The sequence below is a fragment of the Gallus gallus genome, chromosome 2 (genome assembly GCF_016699485.2).
Source record: "Gallus gallus isolate bGalGal1 chromosome 2, bGalGal1.mat.broiler.GRCg7b, whole genome shotgun sequence".
Taxonomy (NCBI): Eukaryota; Metazoa; Chordata; class Aves; order Galliformes; family Phasianidae; genus Gallus; species Gallus gallus.
In genome coordinates, this window is record NC_052533.1 from 37056722 (window position 1) to 37078921 (window position 22200).

Consider the following 22200-nt stretch of genomic DNA (forward strand, 5'->3'; position numbering starts at 1 on the left):
GTTCTGTGATTTTGCTTGAGTGGCCTGATGCTGGTTTGGGTGCAACCAGCTGCAGCGGTATCTCTGTTGCTGGAGAGTGAGGGAAGTTGGAATTATGCTTTGTCAGCCTTCTGCTGGCTGACATTGGGTTTCAGGGTAGGTAACCTTCGTATTCAGGGATCAATCCTGTAGCCTAGTCATGGAGAGCCCTATAGTTTCTCTGAATTGTCCCTTTCTGTCTCATAGTAGCTAAATCAAGCAGGGTGTCCATCGAAATTGTAACCAGTGTCATCAGTCTGTAATGCTGTGGTGTCTCTCTGAAATCTCCTCTGTTGTTTTTGTAAACTTAATGCCTCTCTATAGAGATCACTGTTTTATAGAACATTTTGGTCGAAGTCATGTTGGAGTTTGGGGCAGTTTTCAGCCTGATAATAGCAGTTCTGTGCAAATATGGAGGTACCCTCTTTCAACAAAACTTCTAGAAATGTCTTTGCAGAACTGTGGCATCGATCCCTTTTATACCATTCATTTGTGGTGCTGATGATGACATCTCAGATTTTACTTATGCTCACAAAGCAAGTTGCAGCTGTTTACTGTAACAGCTTCTACAACCAGACTTAAAATAGCATACTGAATTTAATGTGTGATTTCAGAGGTTTAGGTGATGTGATGGGTTCTCTTTTTTTCTCACTGTCCCTCGCCTTCGCTAGCCACAGTTACAGTTACACATTCTATTTCATTTGTTTAGGGTTTGTAGATTTTGTCTTCAAATATAGGTGTACTAGCATTGAATAGGGGACTTTGTAATGTTTGTAGTTGTTTTCTGATGTTATCTCATAATCTTCTTGCCCAGAATTCATAAAGTTTGAGTTTCTTTCCTTCCTTCCCTTGTTCATTTTTCTCTAATTCTGCTAGTAGGCAGGCAAGTTCACTCTGTCTGGAAGAACACTGCCAGAATGAAATACTTAAGTCATTTATTTAACTGTTCACTTCATGGTGCACTGAATACTAGTACAGAAGAAAATAAATTGGAAACATCTGTTTTTCTTTTCTCATAAGAACAAAGATATATTCTATTGAAATTAAAGGTGGCAAATATAAGAGTAATAAAAGGAAGCTATTATATGTCTTTCATACATATAATTAGACTATGAAACTTACTGTCACATGAAATTATGGAGGCAAAGAATGTAACAGGATTTGAAGTAGACTTGGGCAGGCATGTCACTATCATGACTATTCAAAGTAACTCTTATTAATTATGATAATTTTGGAGCAATACTAAGCCCATGCAAACTTACCTTGAGGTGTATCAGAAGACTGTGCTTTCTTCTGTTCTTTTGAGTTAGGCTTGTCTCCAGACTAAAATTTACTTGAATTCTGAGCCTAACAAATTGTGCTGTCCAGAGTTGTACAGCTTGTATATATGCAAATGTTTTTCTCCCTCCATTCTTCTGCATACACATTTCCACACATCTTGCATATTTTTGGGGCTGGGTGTCCTCCTTAAATATGTTGTCCTTTTCCATACCTCTTTTCCACATCCCTTTCCATATGAGCTCATCCCAGAAAAGACCTCTATGCACTGTCTCTGATCAGGTTGCACAGGAATGCCTATGGAAATGACCTACAGAGTGAGGAGAAGAATGCTAAGACTTATGAATGATTAATACCACACAGAGCAAGAGCCTCAAAGTTGATTAAACTTAAGTATGCTGTGAGAAGTGAAATCACTATATTTCTGTGAAGATGGCAATGATCGTAGCAAGCTTTTTACCATGTCTTGGCTTTTTAACAAGTGGCACTTTGAATTATGGAATTAATTCCATGGAGTGGAAAAATATCAGGACTGAAGTAATAAATATGTTAAAAGGTTTGAGTATTGTAGTTGACATTTATGCCTGCAAATCTCAGCAGGGCTTTAAACCATACAGTTCCTCCGTGTTGGGGCCAGGGAGGAGAAATATCCACTTGATATGCAGAAGACTTTCGTCTCTAACATTTGTAGAATAGGAAAAGAAAAAAGTAGTTGAGCAGAAGTGTAATAGGAACAGCACTTAGAAATCCCTGGGCAGTAGCCAAAATATTCAGATTCTCTTTTGGGGAGTTTAGGAAAAGCAACTTGAATACATTATGTGACTTTAAAGGAAAGAACCTTAAGATGTCTCCTGTAGAGGCATTCAGCTCCTTTTCCAGAGCTTGTATGTGTTCCTTTGTAAGATTCTGCTGTTCTGTAATTATCTTAAAAACTACAGCGAGATTCACAACAGAAGCAAAGCCTGTTGCTTGTATCTAAAAATGCTCAGCTGCAACCTCAATTGATGACAAGTTCTTAGAGCTTATCCTTCGGTAAAGGATGCAACATTCTGTCTTTTTACAGGATGCAGGAGCAACAAGGGTGCTTTCAAAAGTGTTCCTTGCTGACAATAAATATGACCAAGAGGAATGGCATAATGATGATAATAATATGTAATATATACATACATGTTAGTGCCTTCTCCATCCAATTTTGTGTAATGCTGTTCGTTTTATTTCAAAAAGGATAATGGAGAAATAGGTAGCTTTTAGAGGGGAGATGGAAATGATTAAAAAAAAAGACAGTAACGACTGGAGGAGTTACCATGTGAAGATACAATTATTGTTTACTTCAGATTGCAGACCAAATATTTATTTTCCTTATTTTAATTCTCCAGAGCAAATAGCTGGGAACCTTATTTTCCTCTGTCTTCTAATACAGGAACAAAGGTGTATGAAATGTGATTCAGTGAAATGAGGTTAAAAGATAGATAAACCTAATTTAAAGATTATTTTTCAGAACGAAATTAGACACAGATTCCATGCTATATTACACTGCTGAAACAGGAATTTAGTAAGCTTCAAGAAGACTCCAACTTTTCTATGGAGGGCAGAACCAGACACAATTACCAGCTTGGTCATTCAGAAGAGAACCATAGATGTTTGTTTTTGAGGTTCAGCTCATTACTGACAAGTGTGTTGGTAATGCAAGGAGAGCAGATGAGCTGGAAGGAGACATCAAATGCTCATCTCTGCCCATTTAATACTGGAATCCAGTGAGAGATGGGGGGTGGAACAGGTGTGCTTCAGATCTCATCCAGGCTGGTGATTCCTTTTGATTAGCTTGTAGAGGAACAAAGTTCTGTGACAAAATTTACATTTGACCTGTGATCAAAATCTCCTCAGTAACGCAGCTTTTATTATGCTAATAGCTGGAGTGAGCTTTATTTTAATGTTGTTTAAAAGGGGATAACTGTTTACAGTCAATCTCTTCTTTGTAAATCATGCTATAAAAGTAAAATGTATTTATATATAATATATGTATGTATGTATCTACGTGTGTGTGTGTGTGTAGCATGCATATGAGGAGTTTGCATGTGTGACAAAAGCATCTTTATGAGTAATATCACAGGATCATTAAGGTGAGAAAAGACCACTAAGATCATTTAGTCCAACCATCAACCCATCACCACCATGCCTGCTAATCTCCACGCTTCTCGAACACCTCCAAGGACGATGACTCCACTGCCTCCCTGGGCAGCCTGTTCCAACACCTCACCACTCTCTCTGAGGAAAAAATTCCTATTATTAAACTTCTTCTGGTGCAACTTCAGGCCATTACCTCTCATCTTTCTGCTGTTACCTGGGAGAAGAGGCTGACCCTTGCCTCACCACAGCCTCCTTTCAGGCAGTTGTAGGGTTATGAAGTCTCCCCTGAGCCTCCTCTTCTGCAGACTAAACAATCCCAGTTCCCTCAGCCATTCCCTGTAAGACTTAAGCTCCTGTCACTTCACAGCTTCGTTGCCCTTCTCTGGCCACATTTCAGGGCCTCAATGTCTTTCTTGGAGTGAGATACCCAAAACTGATAACAGTACTCAAAGTGCAGCCTCACCAGTTTTTGTCAGCTTAATATTAGTCTCAAATAATGGAGTTCTAAAGCTAACAGTGTCTTACTCTAGTATTTAATCTTAAGGTTGACTCTGTGTGATGAAATTCTGTGTTTGCAGTATCATTAAGTCTTGGTCACAGGTTCCATGAGTGACGTGTAGGGTGTTCTTAATTCAGTATAAATATATAAATAATTTTGGTGTTGGCTAGTTTGCTGCTCTCTTAATGATACTGCCGTTTGGATGATGAGCATTTATTAATGATTGTGTGTTTATGTGATCTGTTTTACCTTTCTCTGACAAGTTCAGCAGAACTATTTTCAGATAGTCTGCCATAATTGGAAAAGGAGTTGTCTCATCATAAGCTTTAACTACATTTGACTAAAAGCACAGTGTAAAAGTTCATTGAAGATCTGTTGTAATGATGAGAGTATCATCTGCCTTTGGCATTTGTCCGTTCTTGCTTATTTAAGAAGGCTTTGTGTGTGCTGTAGGGGTTTTAATTATTGACCTTTCTGAATTGAAATCTTGTCGAAGACACTTAAATAATGAAGAAATCTCTCTTCATTTCTCTTGGAAGTTCAGATGGGATTACCTAAAGTAGCTAAGAAAATTTGCTAACATAATGATACTACTGCAGATGTATGTATATACTGTAAATGCGTTGCAGTTAGAAAATCTTTATTTCACTACAAGGAATATCCCAAATGCCTTTTAGTGCGGAAATGAAAGTGAATTAAGCTATAGCAACTAGAAACAAGTCATTTTCCTTAATAGTACATTTCTGTTCTTCTGCTGATATGTATGTGAAGTTGCATCAAGCATGATCGCTAAGGCTGTCAGTTCTCCCAGGCATTTTGCCATACAACTATATATTATTATGTCCGTGTCATATTTCTGCCTAATTGTAAGCAATGTACTTAATTTTTCTTCTCAAAATTATTTTATTCAGTGTAAAATTAGCTGCAAGTTATACATCAGTGTCAGTTGTAAAGCTTCTGTAGGTGTGCCACTGAATTTCTGTTGCCACAGGTCAGCGTGGAAGTAGTTATAGAGCAACAGAAGTGATCCACAGCTCCCAGAACACAGGAAGAGTTCTTCCCTCATCTTTTCACTGTTGCTTTAAGGTGTTGCTTATAACAGCATTCAGGTTAAAAGGTTAGCAGTGCACAAACTACTGTCTTAAGAGCAGTTGTATGAGAGGTGTGCTTTCTTTCTTGTGTCTGTCCCTATGAAATACAACAAAATCTCACATCAGAATAGCTGCAAATTAAATTCCTAATGTTTCACAATAAAGAAATGTGATTTATTTATTTATTTACTGGGTGTCACTTAAGATCCTTCTCTGAACTTTCTAGGTTGCCCAGGGAGTTTGAGAAAAATCAGTACCTCTGTTGTGCTGGAAAAGTCTTGGGATCCTGAGAACGTACCTCTGAAGTATTAATTAACATCAGTGTTTTCAGCTAATTACAGTGTAACCTTCAGCATGACATGTTTCTTCATGACAGCAAAAGGTTAAAACTTGGAGAAAGCCAGCAATCAGCTGAAGGAACACTGCTCCCGAGCCAGGTGGGACCAGGAGGTGTGATGAGGATGCCTCAGCCTGGGCTCCCTGGTAAACAACTCTGCCCACCTGCTGGGGATCTCCATCCTAAGCACATCCCTGCCAGCCAGGAATGTCCCTCAGCATGCACAGCTCCTGTTAAGGCTTCTCTTCACTGGGAGCTGCAGAGGAGCGGAGCCTGTGCTGGCTTTCGTGTGTGTGCTTTGTGTAAGAGGTGTAAGTGATGTAATGCACTGAGTTGAAACTCTCACTACCTGACACTTCTTTGCCTTTAACGTTTTCATACATTCATTAGATGTGTCAAAAATGTAAAGAAATGAAGGCACTGTGAAGTTTAAAAGCCAAAACTGAGAGTGTGGCAATGATGGCTTTTTTGCTTTGGGGTGAATTACTTCACATCCAACCACCAAACTGTCTTCTGGAGGGAAAAAAAAGGTAACTGTTCACCAGTTACCTGGACTCTGCAGGATCAGGCCTGGAAATTAGCCCCAGCACTGTACGTGTTGTTTAAAGGCATGGTTTAGTCTTCTTGTGGCACCCAATGTGGATTAAGTTTAATGTTCCTAATACAAAGAAATAAATAAAACTTGGGAAGGCCACCACAAAGACATGTTCAAGCTATCCTTGTGACAGTGCTATCAAAAAGAAAATCGAAAGCTTGTGCTTTTTATTTAAATTCCTTGAAATATACCTTTATTTCAGGCTTTTGCCCTCAAAGTCAGCTTCAGAGTATTTATGTATTACTGCTGCAATAAGTAATGATTAGCTACTGTGACCTGGTGCGTTTCTAACTGTTAACAAGGCCAACTTGCAGTGGTATATAAACAGTTTCCATGTCTGCTACCTAATTGACTGGCAGCTGTGCTGTATTAAAGAAAGAAAATCTTAAGAACAGTAAACTTGCATCTCGCATCTCTCAGATAAAAATTTCTGGTCTGTGCATGTTGGCTTAAAACTCAAAGGCAGTGCTGTCACAACTTCTGCTAGGCAGCTTCGATAGTAGTTTACAGCTGTGAAAATAAAATAAGTGGTCTGGGCTGTGCAGCAGAATTGATACTATTTTTGTGGTCTTGAGAAGTGTAAGAAATATATTTTTTTTTTAGTGGTTTGTTCAATTTTGCCGTTGCCACCTGCAGTGAAGTGCTCTAATCCAAATGCAGCGATCCTGATTTGTTCAGTGAATGACAATGAAAGGAAATGAGTGTAAGGAGCTTAGCGTAGATAAAGGGGAAGGCATCCAGATGAGATTTTTCTTTCTCAGTTTCATGTATCACTAAAATATGTCCTTCAAAACATAATGTATTTTAATTAGCAACGTAATGTTATCTGTATTGCTGATTGGAAGCAATATAATGATGTGAAGCCAAGATAATGTGATGGCCTGGTTCTCTAGTTAAGTAATGTTGACTCTGCCTATCCCTGATCTAATGGGGAAGAGATTGTGCTGGTGTTGATCAGCTGATAGATTTAATGTGTAGCCTTTTTCTTTTTAGGGCAGGTTGCTTGCTGTAGAGGTAGGCGGTGGGACAGACGAATCAGTTCTACACATGTACCACCTGCTCCAGATCTTTTTTTTTTCCTTTGGGTACATTCTCTTAGTAATTTAAAATTGCATGTAAACTAGCAATCTTAAAACACCATGTCCTGTGTTCTGAGTGCAGACTTCCAACAGAATTACCATATTTCAGTACAAAGGAGGTGGTAGCGTGTCTCTAGTCTGACAGTGCACTGTCTGGCCTCTTTAAAATAACCAATTCCTTCCCATAGAAATATGACAGCTAGTGTGAGGAGACAGTTGGGTGAAGCAACAAGAACCGTGTCCTTATTAGCCTGAGGAAGTTTGAGAGCCTTGTCTGCTTTCAGTTTTCAGCATCGCGGGGGCTTCTTGCCAAGCGTTACACATCATCTTTAACTTTCTGGGGCCAGTTTTTCCAAGCTGGTTTGCTGTTGTCATCTCAATCTAAGTTATTTAGCATATACGTTTTTTGATCTACAGAATTACTAGTTATAATTAGATCTGTTGTGCTAACTGGTGATGGTAAACTGCAAGGTAACCATCTGCTGCGTTGTCTCAGTGCTGGCTAGGCAGACTTAGGTAGAATCCTTTTTCTCTTTTTTCTTTTTTTTAAAGGCAAGTGACTTCAGAAGCAAGTGAAGCTTCCAGATCATGTTGGTCCTAACAAAGTAGTTAACTTAGAAATTTTACAGTTGGTGCACTTCTGAGTGCCTGAATATTTATGATGTGCTGCATTTTTTTTTCCATTGGTTCCCATGCTGATACAGATAGGCCTGGAGATGCTTGTGGAGGACAGAAAGACTGATTTAGGTTCCAGCTCAATTCTGGCATGGTGAGGCGTACGCTACATTTGAGATCAGTGATACAAAAACCTTGGTATTGTTAATAGTATTGGTTCTCTTTCATTGTGTTTAAATACAGAACTGTCAGTTTGATGCAGAGCAGCTACTTTAAGAGTATGTTTGCTTTACCAAGAAGTCAAAATTACAGAAACAAATAATTTTACTGGTTACGCGTCCATACGAACCACCAGAAATGTGTGGAGGCCCCAAGAAAATGGTGTAATTGCAAAAATACTGCATTTCTGACACTGTCTGTTTTTGCTTACCAATTGTAAATTTCACATCTGTGCCACAAACACTAAATTTGGAAATAATGTCTGATGTGAAGGAGTTTCTGTCCCCATGTTGGCAGCTAACAGACCAGTTGACAAATGGCAGGAAGGAAACTGTTGTAAAAATAACACAAGGTTAATTTGGCAGAGCACGGGTTCTACCATCTCATCTTCTTGTCATTTCAAATAAGCCAATGCTAACTGTTAGGCAAGTCAGGTTCTCTGCTGCTCCTTCCCAGTTTGTTTTGCTGTTTCTTGTGCAGGGAATTATTTAATGGGAGATGTGAGGTCAAATACAAGGCAGTGCATTTTAATTTCCTTTTTTTGGTCAAGGTGTCAACCTATAACTAGAAAAACAGATTTGCGTACAATGAAGATAATTTCGTTAACTTCTAAAAGTTTGACATTGTCTATATTTGCCTACTGTATACAGTGAAGCTGCAGACTTGCTTATGAATTTGGTCCACTTCTCTGTAGTCTTATTGGACGCTTTGACAATGTTGCTATCTGCGGTAGGATGAACTTCAGTTCTTTGACACAGGGAAGCTAGGAAGAAGCCAGTATGAAGGAAAATGGAAGCCCTTGAGAGCTGAGCAGTCTGGATTTATTGTCAGTTTTGGAACCAATGCTAAATGGATTAATTTTGCCTGAACCTTTTTTATGAGGACTTGCTTCTAAATTGAAGTGATTATTGTTAAACTAAATACAGCTGCAGCACTCTCTTGAGAATATAGTAAGTCTCCTCCTGACCTCCCTGCTAAGTGAGATGTTACTTCAAATCTTTGAAGCCTGATTTAAAAATCAAACTTTGCATCAAAATTATTCAATTATTTTTATGAAGTAGTTGAGTAGTAACTCCACAGCAATATTTTGCAAAGACTAAAATATTTCAGGTGAATATCCTAGACATGCAAATATTCCCGGGCATTTATTTTTCTGCTTTAGCTGAAAAGAGTGAAGTCTTGGCAATGGTCAGGCTCTTCTGCTTCTTGTGTGATCTTGTTGCCAAGTATCTTATATATATCTATATATAAAAACCTACTCATCTTTTCTTTCTCTTCTTTCTTTCTCTTCTTTCTTTCTCTTCTTTCTTTCTCTTCTTTCTTTCTCTTCTTTCTTTCTCTTCTTTCTTTCTCTTCTTTCTTTCTCTTCTTTCTTTCTCTTCTTTCTTTCTCTTCTTTCTTTCTCTTCTTTCTTTCTCTTCTTTCTTTCTCTTCTTTCTTTCCCCAAAGAAATACCTCTGAGGCAGTTTTCCTTGAAGTCTTATAAATCCCCATATAACACCTTATCAGCTCCTTTATCAGAACTGTTTACTTATTTAGCTCCCTTTTAACCTTGTGAGAACATAATTTGCTGCACAGTTTATCCTCCGGTTTAAGCGTTGCGCAATTTACGTGCAATTTTTCAACCTTCCTCCCCAGTTTTACATTAGCCTGGTACTTCAGGGAAAAGCTTTCCCAGATGCTAAAACAGAAATGTAATGCGTGCTCTTTTCTGTGAGAAACGTGGTGGGATTTGTGAGGTACTTACTGTGAGCAAAAATATTGTGACTGCCATTTTAAATTTAAGATGGTAATTTCCGTGAGTTACAACAGAAAAGAATAATATTTACCAATTTGTGCTTTAAAACTGTGTCCCCAAATATGCATTAGATGGAGGATTAAGTTTTGATAGCACAAGTTTATAGTTTGGATTGCTGCTGCAATAGAATGTTTCATCTTTACTCACTTACCTCTCCTTTCCTTCCTACACTGCCTTCTTATGTTTCAAATATAGCCAGCTGCAACTTTTTTCCCCTACTCTTTTTTCCTCATGTCTCTCAGTGAGCTCATAAGTATTTCATCCATGGCCAGGTCATCATTTTTAGCTAATCTTGGCTCTATATAGTGACAGTGGGCTACAATGTCGTGCTGGTTCACATGTTCACTTGGTAGTTCAGTGTGGTACCATTCACTGTCCATGGATGCCTAGGAGGGATTTTGTTGTGGGTTTTTTTTCCCTTGTAATTAATTTTTTTGACTAGAAATGGAGGCAGGGAAAGTTAGATCCCACTTTTAAATTATATCACCAAAAATTGGCAGTAAAATGGATGGCCGAGGGTATCCTTTTAACTAGTTCTGTCTTGTTTGGTCAGATTTCTTCCCAATAACTATGTAGTGTTTAAATGTTTATTTTATAATTGAGAAACATAATGAAGTTGTGTAAAAACAACTTTATTTTTTGTAAGTACTGTAGCATGCTTAGCCTAATGGGGTCTGTTATGTGTATGGAATATCTCAGTATTGCAGTAATAAAAGTTATAATGCCTTTTATTAGATAAAGCATATGTAAGTGTTGACAATTAATTTTTTAAATTACTGCTATGCATTAATATGGTTTTACCAGTATCTTTATGTTCAAAAGATTAGCTGCTTGCTTTTTTGTTTATCTTTCATGTTATTCTTTGGCGTTCTCATTTCTAACACGGTTTGCTTAAAGATCTGTAGAGCAGAATTTCTCTGAATGAAGGATTTTATATGAATGCTTTTCAATGGCTATGATAGACTCTTCGTTTGCTTCCTGCCAGACGCCTATGCCTGCCTGCCCTGCTGCTCAAAGACTTTGCAGTCCCAGCGTCGAGTTTAACCTGGCACTGTAGATTACTGATCCCAGCATGGACCCACATGGTAGACTTCCAGGAAAGGCAGCGTTTCCAGCATGGGAGTAGGAATGTGGTGGGTTAGGAAGGAAAATCAAAAAGCACTAGAACTTCATGTGAGAATGTCATGCATTGTCTCTATAAGCTACCCAGCCAAAACCTGTAGCACGTTTTGTGCTTACGTCTTCAAAAAGGGGGAAAAAAAGGCCTAACAGTCAACTGAATATTTCCTGAAGGTGTCTAATGAGGTGATGAACATTTGACCATTGAGATGCAGTTCACTCCTTCCCTGCTTCTTAGCTACAAAATAAAACAATAAAAAATTAGTAGCATTGCTTTCAGCTTGTAGCAGAGTGGCTTTGTGTTGGGAGTTGTTCATTTCTCTACCACCTTGTCATCCCCATAGGTTGATGGTATGTTTTTGTCCTTCTTTTTTGAGTTATGTCCTTTGGAAAAGGTTGAGTGAATGGTGTTTTCAGAAATTGTGTTTACTTTCCACAAGTGTGTAACTTCAAAACATTTAGCTAATTGCATCAGACCCTTCATATTCAGGGCAAAATAACCTCAAAAATAGAATCTAGAGATACAGGGTTGTTGAAGTATGAGTTTGTGGTTTTATTGTTTGTGGTTTTAACTGAAGCGTTGTAGGTTTTCATTAGCTGTTACTTACTTCAGCATACCATGGAATTATACTTATTATCATCCTGATGGGAGGCAGCTCTGGCATTTTAAACTACTTGGTTGAATTAGTTTCCCTAAGAAATGGAATATATATTTCTTTGATATATCAGGTTATTAGCCCAGTGTTTGTAGCATTGCCTGATTTTGATTAATCTGTCACTAACTACGTTGATTCACTGTTGCATGTTTTCTTTCTCTCAAAGAAGAGGAACTGGACAATTCACGGGGCTGCATTTTTTTTTTACTGGAGGAAAAGGTTATGTTGCCATTTGGTCAGCTCTTAGAAAGAGCTAGGTAGTTTCCAAAAGTTGATGTAAATGGTAGGCCCTTTAAGTCACTTCTTCTTGGGACTTTCCAAGAGAACGTCAGCAGTGTGTACGGGTACTGTCATACATGAGCTATTTGCAGTGAGCACAAGAAAATCCTGCCTTCCCTTTGTGCCATAGGTGTTCTAAGTGATCTGCCCAGAAGTGCCTGGGCAGAAGGGTACCTGAGTTTGCTGTGAGGGCTTGAGGCAGTGGTTCCATCTGTCCCATGTAACAGAGAAAGCCACAGGCTGGCTGTTTGTGCAGACTACCCTATTTGTCACTTCAGCCTTTTCAGTACATGAAAAAGTATATGTGTGTGTGTCCTCTCCTTGGACACTGAATCTCTGAGACAGTCTTCTGCTTACAATTGCTTTTCTCCCTCTGTATCACAAGGCATCTAAGTATGCAGCCTTCTTAGCTGGACTTGATTCTGCTCTCTAGCCTATACTGCAGGCATTTCTAATTTACCTTCTTGGTTTCTAAATTGAGAAAGAATGCAACACCTGCCAGCAAGGAAAGGCAGAGCTACATTGGTTTTTCCCACAGTGACCCAAGGCTGGCTGAGGCTTTGCCCAGGCAGCGCTTTGAATTTGGTCTCGTGTGTGCCTAGAGTTTCTCTCTGCTTTGCATTTACCAACGAGATTCAGACAGCTGCTTCTAGATTTAGAAAGTTAGAGTGTCCTTGACCAAATGCTGCCTTTGCACTGCCCAGTTTCCTATGGATGTGAGTTGTAACACTGCAACAGACAAGCTAGCAGCAACCTGGGGATGATCAGGAATAGCTGTCACAGTGAGCACGGTGCAGCTTCACTGAGTGTGTCACTATTTTTCCAGGGAAGAGAGATGCCTGCCTACAGTGTTGTGTAACAGTGCCACATGATACTGTAATGATGAGTTGATGTTGTTATCTTCCCTTTTTTTTCTTTTTTTTTTTTTCAGTTTTCCTTCGGATGTCATTTTTCAGTCTGCATTGTCAGTCTTTCTCTCATTTCTTCCATTGAAAGTGAAGCTGTTGTAGGCTATTCAGTTTAATATAGAGTATGTAGCTTGCGTTCTCTCATCTTGAAGTGGAAACAATTTCTGTTTAGTCAGTTAAAATTCTGTTCCCAATGATCATGCATTGGACAACTTCAAAATGTTGCATTGGTAAATCTGGACGCTTAATTAGAGCAGTGGTGACACACATCAGGGAGTGTAGTGTGGAAGCTGTTTCTGTGAGCCCTATATCTATGCATCAGTGAATTTCTTTTTGAAACAGATAATTGCAAGGATTTAAAACAAAAAAATATAATCATTACCCTTTGAGAGTTTTTCTATCTCTACTGAAAGTTAATGCCATTGCACTTATGCTGTGTTCCATTATCTTTGTGTTTCTGTTAAGATTAGGTCTTCTTGAGCTGCTTGATATTACCTAATCCTTATTTAAACTCAGGCGATATTGCACTCTGAAGCTGACTTGCATCTCCCTCTTTCAGTCTTTCCTTTGTGAGAAATCAATGTTAATATGTAAAAATTGGACATTACAGCTGTTTCACTCCATTAATTGAATTATATATAAAAAAAAATAAGCTCAGTACATCACTGTTAAAGCTTTCTGATGTCTTACAAAGATGTTGCACTTTTTTAATACAGAGGTCTAGCAGTGTGTTACTTGCGTGCAGCGAGAGCTCTAATTGGAAACCTAATAGGATACAAAAGATTTCTAACACTGTTACATTATTTTTAAGTCTGTGGGATTTCTTTTATCGGCAGTCCTTTGGGTTGAAGCTGGGAATAAAATACAGAAACATTGAAATGTTTCTTACTGGTTCAGAGGGCTGTATTCAGTGATCACGCATCGCATTTCTTGAATGCTGAAGTGCTCCCAGTTGACAACTTTGGTGATATAAATTCCAGCAGTAAATTGTTGATAACAAAGCTCAAGGACCTGTTCTGTTCAGTAACTCCATCCTTAGCAGAGGGAGGAGAGGATGATCACTGGTGCAGTTGGAGTAATGGTGCATGTCAGTAGGTTGCTAATACGTGAAGAGGTGATTCCTTGGAATGGTGTCCAAGAGAGTCCTTTTCAGTAAGTTTTCACAGTGAAGCTGGCCTTTTTCAAGAGGTAGAGCTTCCTGTCAGAACGTATTGCTATTCCAGCCTATTGCACAAGCGGTGACTGGAGAGTACTGAGTGCCCTAATACACTGACCTACACAAGACAAGGGAGAGTCATTAAGGTGGAGCTGGATGCCAAGAATGTTTGGGATGGGATGGCTTTCCCTTTTATTTAGTACAGATCTGGAGCTGTGTGAGGTTTTGGGTTCTGAAGTGAGCAATCTTTCCCCAGCAGATGGTGCAAAGATCCTTTCTCCAGTGGATGGTGCAGAGATCCTGTCTCCCTTTACTGCTTTCCTACATGCCTTCTACCCCTGGAAGCATACTGTTAGTCATAGTTTCACTGTCATTGAACTATTTGGCATCAAAATGTTACGAACATGTTTGTTTAATCTGAAAATAAAATTCTAGAGAGATTTGATAACAGAGCTAGTTTCCTTTCTCCCCCTTGATTTTTCCCTGCTGTCAAGAACACATTCACCAGTACTGCAGAGAGCAGCAAAAAAGAAAAACCCGTGTCTCACATCCCTCCTGTTATGTTTTTGTAATTGTGTGTTTATTTGTGACACTTACTAGCACCTAGCAATTACTCTGGTTCCCTTCACATTAATCAAATGCACATTGTTACGTATGTACTGAACTTATTAGATTGCCTTCCTTTTTGAGTCATGTTCCCCATGATTGTTATATTATGAAAAGAGCCTTTTTGTTTGTTTGTTTTAATCATTCTGCCTTATATTGGCCCTTTGTTTTGTGTTAGGGATGTTAAAATCCAGCCACCTATAAAACAAGGGGAGAATAGATTTCTAAAATCATAGACATTCACGATGGAAAAAGCTGTGTCAGTACCTCACTGTATGCAAAAGGAATGTTTGGCTCTGGCATCTAGTGGATAAAATACTACCGTAGCAGCACAGGAAGAAAAAGGTAGCAGTGGAATCCTAAACCATTAATGGCTTTATTGGTTGAGCTGTACTTAAAATTACTCAGACATATGGCACACTGCAGAGTATGGGTGTCTGAGGATCTCAGTAAAATTAATTTTTCAACAAGCAGACATTTGTGTTCCATAACACCTTTAGTTTGTACTGCTCTATGTGAGCTGCTGGTATCTAGAGAATCTAGGATTAGACAAAGCTGATTTGAGAAAGCAGAGTTTTAATTTGACGTGGTGATTTTAATTCTCCTCACAAAAAGCAGTTTTGTAATACAAGGTCTATGGGATGAGTTTGTTCGGCTTCATTTTAGAAGTCAGTGTGGCAAAATGATACAAGTGTAGAAAATTCTGATATTTAAGGGTATCATCACATACGTATTTCATTTAGTTACACAATGAGCCATGGTTTAGGAATAATACAGGAATGTATTTAATCTTGAATGCACAAGATTAATAGAATCAACATAAATCCTGAATTTCCTTAGTATGGTCTTTGATGTGGTGCAGTTATATCAAGGTGGAACTGGTGCAGTCATTTCTGAAATACAGTAGGAATTTGTTCTCTGAAACTTAGATTTTTCTGTTGTGTTGAGATCTTGTGGCTTGTTTAGGAGGAGTTCTGAGCAGTGATGATTTACAAATGTCAGATAAGCTGACAAACATACACCACCTCTAATTTCTCAGCTTTGCTAAGTGGTCTGGGACACTCGTGTATCCAGGTAAGATTTCTAAGATTCTGGAAGCATTCAATTTACTTTAATCACTTTTTTTCCAGGTGGGATATGAAGTGTAGAACTAAAAACATTCCTCCACGTCATAATTTGTGAGTGGAAGAGGTCATATTTATTTAACTGTGGTAATGTTTCTAAACCAGTTTTGTTTTGTTATTTCCTAGTGCTGGCCCCAAAGGTGATAACATCTACGAATGGAGATCAACCATTCTCGGACCTCCAGGCTCTGTCTACGAGGGAGGTGTTTTCTTCCTTGACATCACATTTACACCAGAATATCCTTTCAAGCCTCCAAAGGTAAGAGACCTGTAATTTGTATCTTCTGTTATGAACCGCTCAATAAACCATCGCGTAGCAGGCAGCATTAATGGGAATGCAGCCCACGTGAAAGCCAGTTTTGGTTGAGAAAGAGCTTAAGCTCATTTCAGATGTTACACTGGTTTCTGTTAACTAATGTTAATGGCTTTTCCAATCCACTTCATCCCTACTTTAAAGTTTGTTTTCTTTTTTTGCCTGTTTTTGTTTGTAAGGGATCTTAAGCAATTAATGCAAGCGTCAGAACAGGTCTGAGAAACTAAAAAGTAAATAAACTTGGGGAGAGGGCAAAGGATGCAATTGCAAGTATTTGTACCTCAAAGTACTCCGTTACAATAAGCATTATGGTTTTATATGTTTGTACTATTCTAAAGCAGCATTTAGTTTTTCTGTTTTGTTGGGTACTTGAATTGTTCACTTAACCTGTACAAATTTTTCTGCAGGCGTGTTATATTTATGAAGCTCTTGTATTCCAACATTGTTTTGTTCTAATGCTACAAGGCAAATACCAGTGTAAGTGAATGTTATCTTGTGGCTCACATACTTGGCCAGAGAAAGAGAGTTGGGTTTCAAGAAGAGGTGGTTGTGTATATGCTTCATGTTTGCCTTGTATTTGAAAGCACTTATGTGTGTGTTTAACTTCTTAAAAGTAGTTGCAGTGATAAGGTAAACACCAGTGACTGTCCCAGATGACTTTGGTCTAGTCTGTAATAGAAAGGACTTGTTGTCATAGTCCGGGCCCTCAGTGGAGACCAGGCTAGTTGGTTATACCAGCCATACGAATAACAGAATCATAAAATATCCTGTGTTGGAAGGGTCCCACAAGAATCATCAAATCCAAATCCTTGCTCCACAAAGGACCGCTCAAAATTCAAATGATATTTCTTAGAGCATTGTCCAAATGCATCTTGAACTCTGTTGGGTTTGGGTCTGTGACCACAGCCTCAGGGAGCCTGTTCGGTGCCTGACCACAATCTCTCTGCTGAAGAACGGTCTCTCAACACCCAGTCTGACCCTCCCATGTCACAGCCCCATGCCATTCTCTAGGGTCCTGTCGCTGTCATCAGAGAGCAGAGATCAGTGCCTGCCCCTCTGCTCCCCTCATGAGGAAGCCATAGGCCACAATGAGGTCTTCTCTTAGTCTCCTCTGCTCTGGGCTGAACAATTCAAAGGACCTCAGTTGCTCCTCATATATCTTGCCCTCTAGACCCTTCACCATCTTTGTAGCCCTTCTTTGGACGCTCTCTAGTAGTTTAATGTCCTTTTATTGTGGCACCCAAAACTGCACACAGTACTTGAGGTGTGGCTGCTCCAGCACAGAAGAGTGGGAGGACGATGATCCCTTCCCTCGATGCACTGTTATGCTAGCTTCCCAAATGAAGGAAAAAAAATTTAATCTGTTCCTGCTAGCCCAGCTACAGAGTTTCTGGTAGTATTGATGGGACTTTAAATTCCAGCCCTAAGTTAAGGCTCAGATTCTCAAGCAGTGTTGTCTACCTCTAGACATCACTAAAGGTTTTCCTGCTGAGCACCCGTCCATCCTTCATTGGGGGCTCTGACAGCACGGATGCATCTCTTTTGTCTTATGTTAAAATTGAATTCAGTTCAGAATAGTTTTTCATCATTTTGGTTTTAATTAGTTTGTATCAGATATTTTAGTCTGACTATCCACGGTATTTTGCATTGAGAGCCTAGTAAGCATTTGAAGAGAGAGTTTTATTATCCCTTGTATGCTTTGCCTTGTCTTTGCTTCCTGTGCTCCAGAGGATCTCAGGCTTCTCCAGCCTGATGCCTTAGCAGACCTTACATATCTACCAAGTGCTAAGTGCTGAGTTCCCTGACACAAAAACCAAGTTACACTTGTGTCATCCCTGCTCGGCCCTGCTTTCTGTTCTGGGCCCGAGATGGTGATCTCATTACCTTTATCTTTGGATCTATCTTTGGATTATCTTTGGATCACAGGTGAAAAGAAGGGTGGAGTTAAAGGAAAAAAAAAATTTAAAAAGCACTGCTTTCTGAGGCCTTAAAATGCTGGTTTAATGGAGATTTGTTATATTGTCGCAGTTGCATTTAAAGGGAGTCTTTCATCTAGCAGTAGTCCAAACTGGTTCATAAATCACATGTATGTATGCAAATAAAATAGTAATCACCTCAGTCACGTGGAGATGGGATGTAGGAGAAAGAATAGCAGTAGTCTTACAACATACTCGTATTGCTTGGGTACCTCAGGTTGAAATGAGGAACCTTTATTGAGAAACATGGATTCTTACAGTGTCTCCTGTGCTGATACCTGTGCTAGTGTTAAACAATGATAATGTGGGAAATCCAAACAAATTGTTCCTGCTTTCTTCCTATGAATTTGTTGATTTCAGGTTGCCCAGATGCAGTAACTGATAAATATTGTTTGTGAGTCATTTAGAAGTGGCAGGACTAAAGTGGTTACCATAGTCTTCCTACTTTTGTCTTTTAGGACAAGAAGAAAAGAAACATCTAGTTGAAACAAAACCTAGTATATCATTTTGATCACAAAACACCAGTGAAGTAGTAGAGCGGTCAAAGGCTATCTTGAAGGCCTTGACCTCTGAAAAGATTAAGCTGTCTGGAGTGAAAGAATTAGTTTCTCTTGAATCTTTCTTCCTTGGCAAGGCTTCAAATAAAAGTGGAGGAAAACTTCTGTTTCTTTGAATCCTCTGTAATTCTTAGGATAACAGATGTTACTCTGCACTGCCCATAACAAAACTGCCTGTAGCAGAACACATTTCCTAACTTGAAAATGACTTTTCAGTAAAGGATATACGTTCTTAAATAGACTGAGAAAAAAACTGGTCATCCTGGCAGGCTACCAGTCCCAGGAGAACACCAGTGAGAGTAGATGCTGAGGCATAGCCAGCGTTGACAGATGTCATATGCTTGACAGGCATCCTCAAGGTGTTTGATGAAGGATATACAGGTGCAGCCTTTGTGGACTGAGTGTAGCTCCAGCTGAAGCTTTGATTCAGTATGTTAGAGAATCGGATTGAGCAAACTTCTGGGGGAGGATGCTGCTATAGGAAAGCCAGACGGCCCATGCTGGAAGTTGTGTAAACATATTCCTTGAAGGGTAAAGAGAGGAACTGTACCTGAGGCTGGATAAGTTAAAGGCCTTAACGTTTGACTTGGAAATGTATTGCACATTAGAAGGAACTTCATTGGGAGAAATCTCTCTTGATTGTCCTAATGATATATAATGGAGTTATTTTGCATTTATTGAGCATTCCATAGAACACTTTGAAGACGTTAGTATTAATCTGTTCTCCGCTTTTATGTTTTCTCATTTTATGTGGTATTCTGGTTTTGCCTTTATGTTTCAGATAGCAGTTGAGTTGGGCGCAAGCTGGGTGGGCCTGGATTCAGAATCCAATACAAAAATAATTAGATTTTAAAGAGTTCGGTATTTAATCCTCGTGACGATTGCTGTTCTTTTGTGCTATTACCGTGCATATTTTCCCAAGTGTTGCATTATAGTTCAGTTAAACTTCATTTATTGAGGTGAAAGCAGTATCTTGTGTTGGCCTGGTGTGTGCTTTGATCATTTGTATTAATAACCTCTAACCACTTCCTTCCCCCCACTCCCATTTTACTGCTTGTGTAAATTAACCTCTGCTATCGCTTCAGGGTAGGGTTGAGATTAGCTTCTTTATGTCTTTCCAAAAGCTGTGCTTAACTCTGTAGTTACTGCATTTATGTAATCTCAGGTGAGACATTTCCAAAGGACTGTTCTGTTACGCTGTATTTTTCTGTTCTTCCTCATGCTGTTCTCTTGACCCCAAATACATTTTACTATCTTCTAAGTAAATCAGTTTCTACTGATTCAGGTCTGAATCTGCTACTTCCATATGGGTTTGTTTGTTTTATTTTTTTCCCTTTAAAGTAAATGTTTACTATAAGCATTGTTTTTGTTTTTAAGTGGACGTGCAATTCCTCCCCCTCTTCTGGCTTCATTGGGGTTCCCTGCATGGCTGGCTTTTATACCATCAGCAAAAATTGCCAATGGCAAACAGTTGGACTACATTTGTCTCACACCATCCAAGTTCTGACTTGCTGCTTAAGTGAAAACAAATTCAGATTTTTCTCAGAGTGCTTTGGTTAGACAGAGCTTCTCTAACTGGAGAGAACCAATCCTGGTGCCATGAATATAACCCTTAAGGATTTTGTCTTATGGCTCCTTAAGGAAGCAGGCTGTTCTGCAAATATACAGGAGTTCTTCCCCCCCACACACCCCTGTTTTCCCTTCTTCCCAAATACTAATAAAGTAAGTCTAATTCCTAGCAGCAAATATGATTAGTCCTTTTTTGATGTCAGTTTTTAGTAAGCTGGACTGAGAGACTGTCTAAATTGCTTTCTGAAATATCAGTATTTAGCCTTTGTGCTCAGAATGAGGATTAACTACTTTCTGCCTTTACAAATTAGAATGCTTGACCTCCCTGTTAATTTGGTCCTTATTTGTATCAACTTGGAAATACTCCACGCTTTCCGTTCTGGAAGTGTTTAATCTGTTAAAATTATTACCTCACCTACATTTAGAAGCATTCTTGGAAGGGGACCAAAGCTGCACGTCAAATAGAGAAATAGCGAGCAATCAGTGGGCTGGGATGAGGGCTGCTTGGGAACCAAAGACTTCTGTCTGGTTCCATTACCAGCAACTGCAGATGCCACAAACTTCAGGATTTTCTCAAAGGAAACAGTATGGGTTAGGGCGGGTATCGCAGAGTCACGTCTGCCCTCTGTGTAGGCTGATGTGTACAGACTTCCACATGACTGTAAGGAGTCCTTGCTGCTCTTTCAACGAGGATTAGATGATCTCAGAAGCAAACGTCATTCTGGTTTCTTACCTGCTGTACCTCTGAGGCTCCCTGCATAGGCAGCTGCAGGGGTTCTTATTTTTGGAGCTGCAGCTTGTTGCAGAAGGTATGGGAGACAAATGTCTTTTTTTTTGCAGATGTTTTGCTATTTCCACCACTATGTACAGAAGTGTGGGGATTTAGGAGGGCTGTGTGTGTGTGTGTGTGTGTGTGTGTGTGTGTGTGTGTGTGTGTGTGTGTGTACATGGTTGTTTTTCCTTCCCTGTTTTAGTGTAAAATCCAAGCAACCTCCAAGGAACAAAACGGAAAGTCTTCCTGCATGTGCAGTGTGGGTGTCCACCGTGTGACAAGTAGCTGCAGTTGTGAGAGCCCCAACCCAAAGTCAGCAGGAGCATCCCGTGCATCAGAAACGGGGACGGATGTGGGACAGGGAAAGTGGGGGGCACCAGAGCTCTGCAGCTGTGTGACCCCACACCTGCTCCTGCAGCCTGGGATAGGGAAGTCGTGAGCCAAATGTTTACCTCAGAGAGACTGCAGGGGAAAAGAAAAAAAAAAAAAAACAGGAGGGTTGACTGGCAGGTTTTATGTGTGGGCTGGGTTAACCTCCAGGGAAAGCACCAGCGTGGTGTTCTGCCGTACCACACGCTCACCAAATGCGTTTTGCAAATACCCCCGTGACCTATAAACAGACAGTAAAATCTGTGGGTGTGGATAGCTGACAAATTCTGAGGATTTAGGACGTGAACCCAACAACCTTTATTCATGCAGATAATCCCAATTCATGCAAGTTCCACCGCGTTTATTGTCACTGTTCATCAAGCACGTCGCAGTGAGGCCTTGCTGCAGGTTGCATTGTGTTCCCCTGCAGTGTCTTGTGGTGCTTTTGTTTCCCTTTCGGATAAGTCGTGTGGCACGTTGCCCAGCTCAGCTGTATCTCCTAAATTTAACGATAATAAAATCCAACTGGCGTCTCTGAATGGCCGGAGCCGCGGCTGCACAGCACCGTGCCGTAGCGGGAGGCTTTTACAAATGTCTGGGAGCCCGAGAGGAGAAATAACGTCGGTGCGCGGTGTTGAAGCACCGGGGCCCTCTGCCGCTCCCGCCCGGGCGGCCGACTCCGCTCCGGCCCGCCTCATCCCGCCGGGCGCCGCCAGAGGGCGCGGGCAGCGCGTCCGGCTGAGGGAGGGCCCGGCGCAGCCCCCCCCTCACCGAGGGCTGGCAGGCACCGGGCTCCGCCGGCGCGGGCTCTTCGGCGTTTATTGCCGGATTTAGTTCGGTTTTTACTGCCTGTCAAATGAGAATTACGGCTGTTATGGTTTATTACCGCGTCACGTGTGGTGCCGTGTGATGCCGGCGCACCATCTAATAGTCATTTCTTGCAGGTAACGTTCCGGACAAGGATCTATCACTGTAACATTAACAGCCAAGGCGTCATCTGCTTGGACATTTTAAAAGACAACTGGAGTCCAGCATTAACCATTTCTAAAGTTCTCCTCTCCATCTGCTCCCTCCTCACAGACTGCAACCCTGGTAAGAGCCCTGCCCAGCCTCCCGCTGCCTCGCACCTCCCGGCCCCAT

General features: G+C 40.2%; 1 protein-coding gene across 7 annotated transcripts in view; it reads left to right on the plus strand.

The window, feature by feature from the left end:
• UBE2E1 (ubiquitin conjugating enzyme E2 E1) overlaps window positions 1–22200 on the plus strand; it is a 45139-nt gene that overhangs the window by 21304 nt on the left and 1635 nt on the right. For all 7 annotated transcript variants that reach the window (XM_040696252.2, XM_040696253.2, XM_046938192.1 and 4 more), the window contains exons 4-5: window positions 15631–15763; window positions 22005–22152. In XM_040696252.2, coding sequence (XP_040552186.1) covers window positions 15631–15763; window positions 22005–22152 — 281 coding nt within the window. The remainder of the gene's footprint in view (window positions 1–15630; window positions 15764–22004; window positions 22153–22200) is intronic.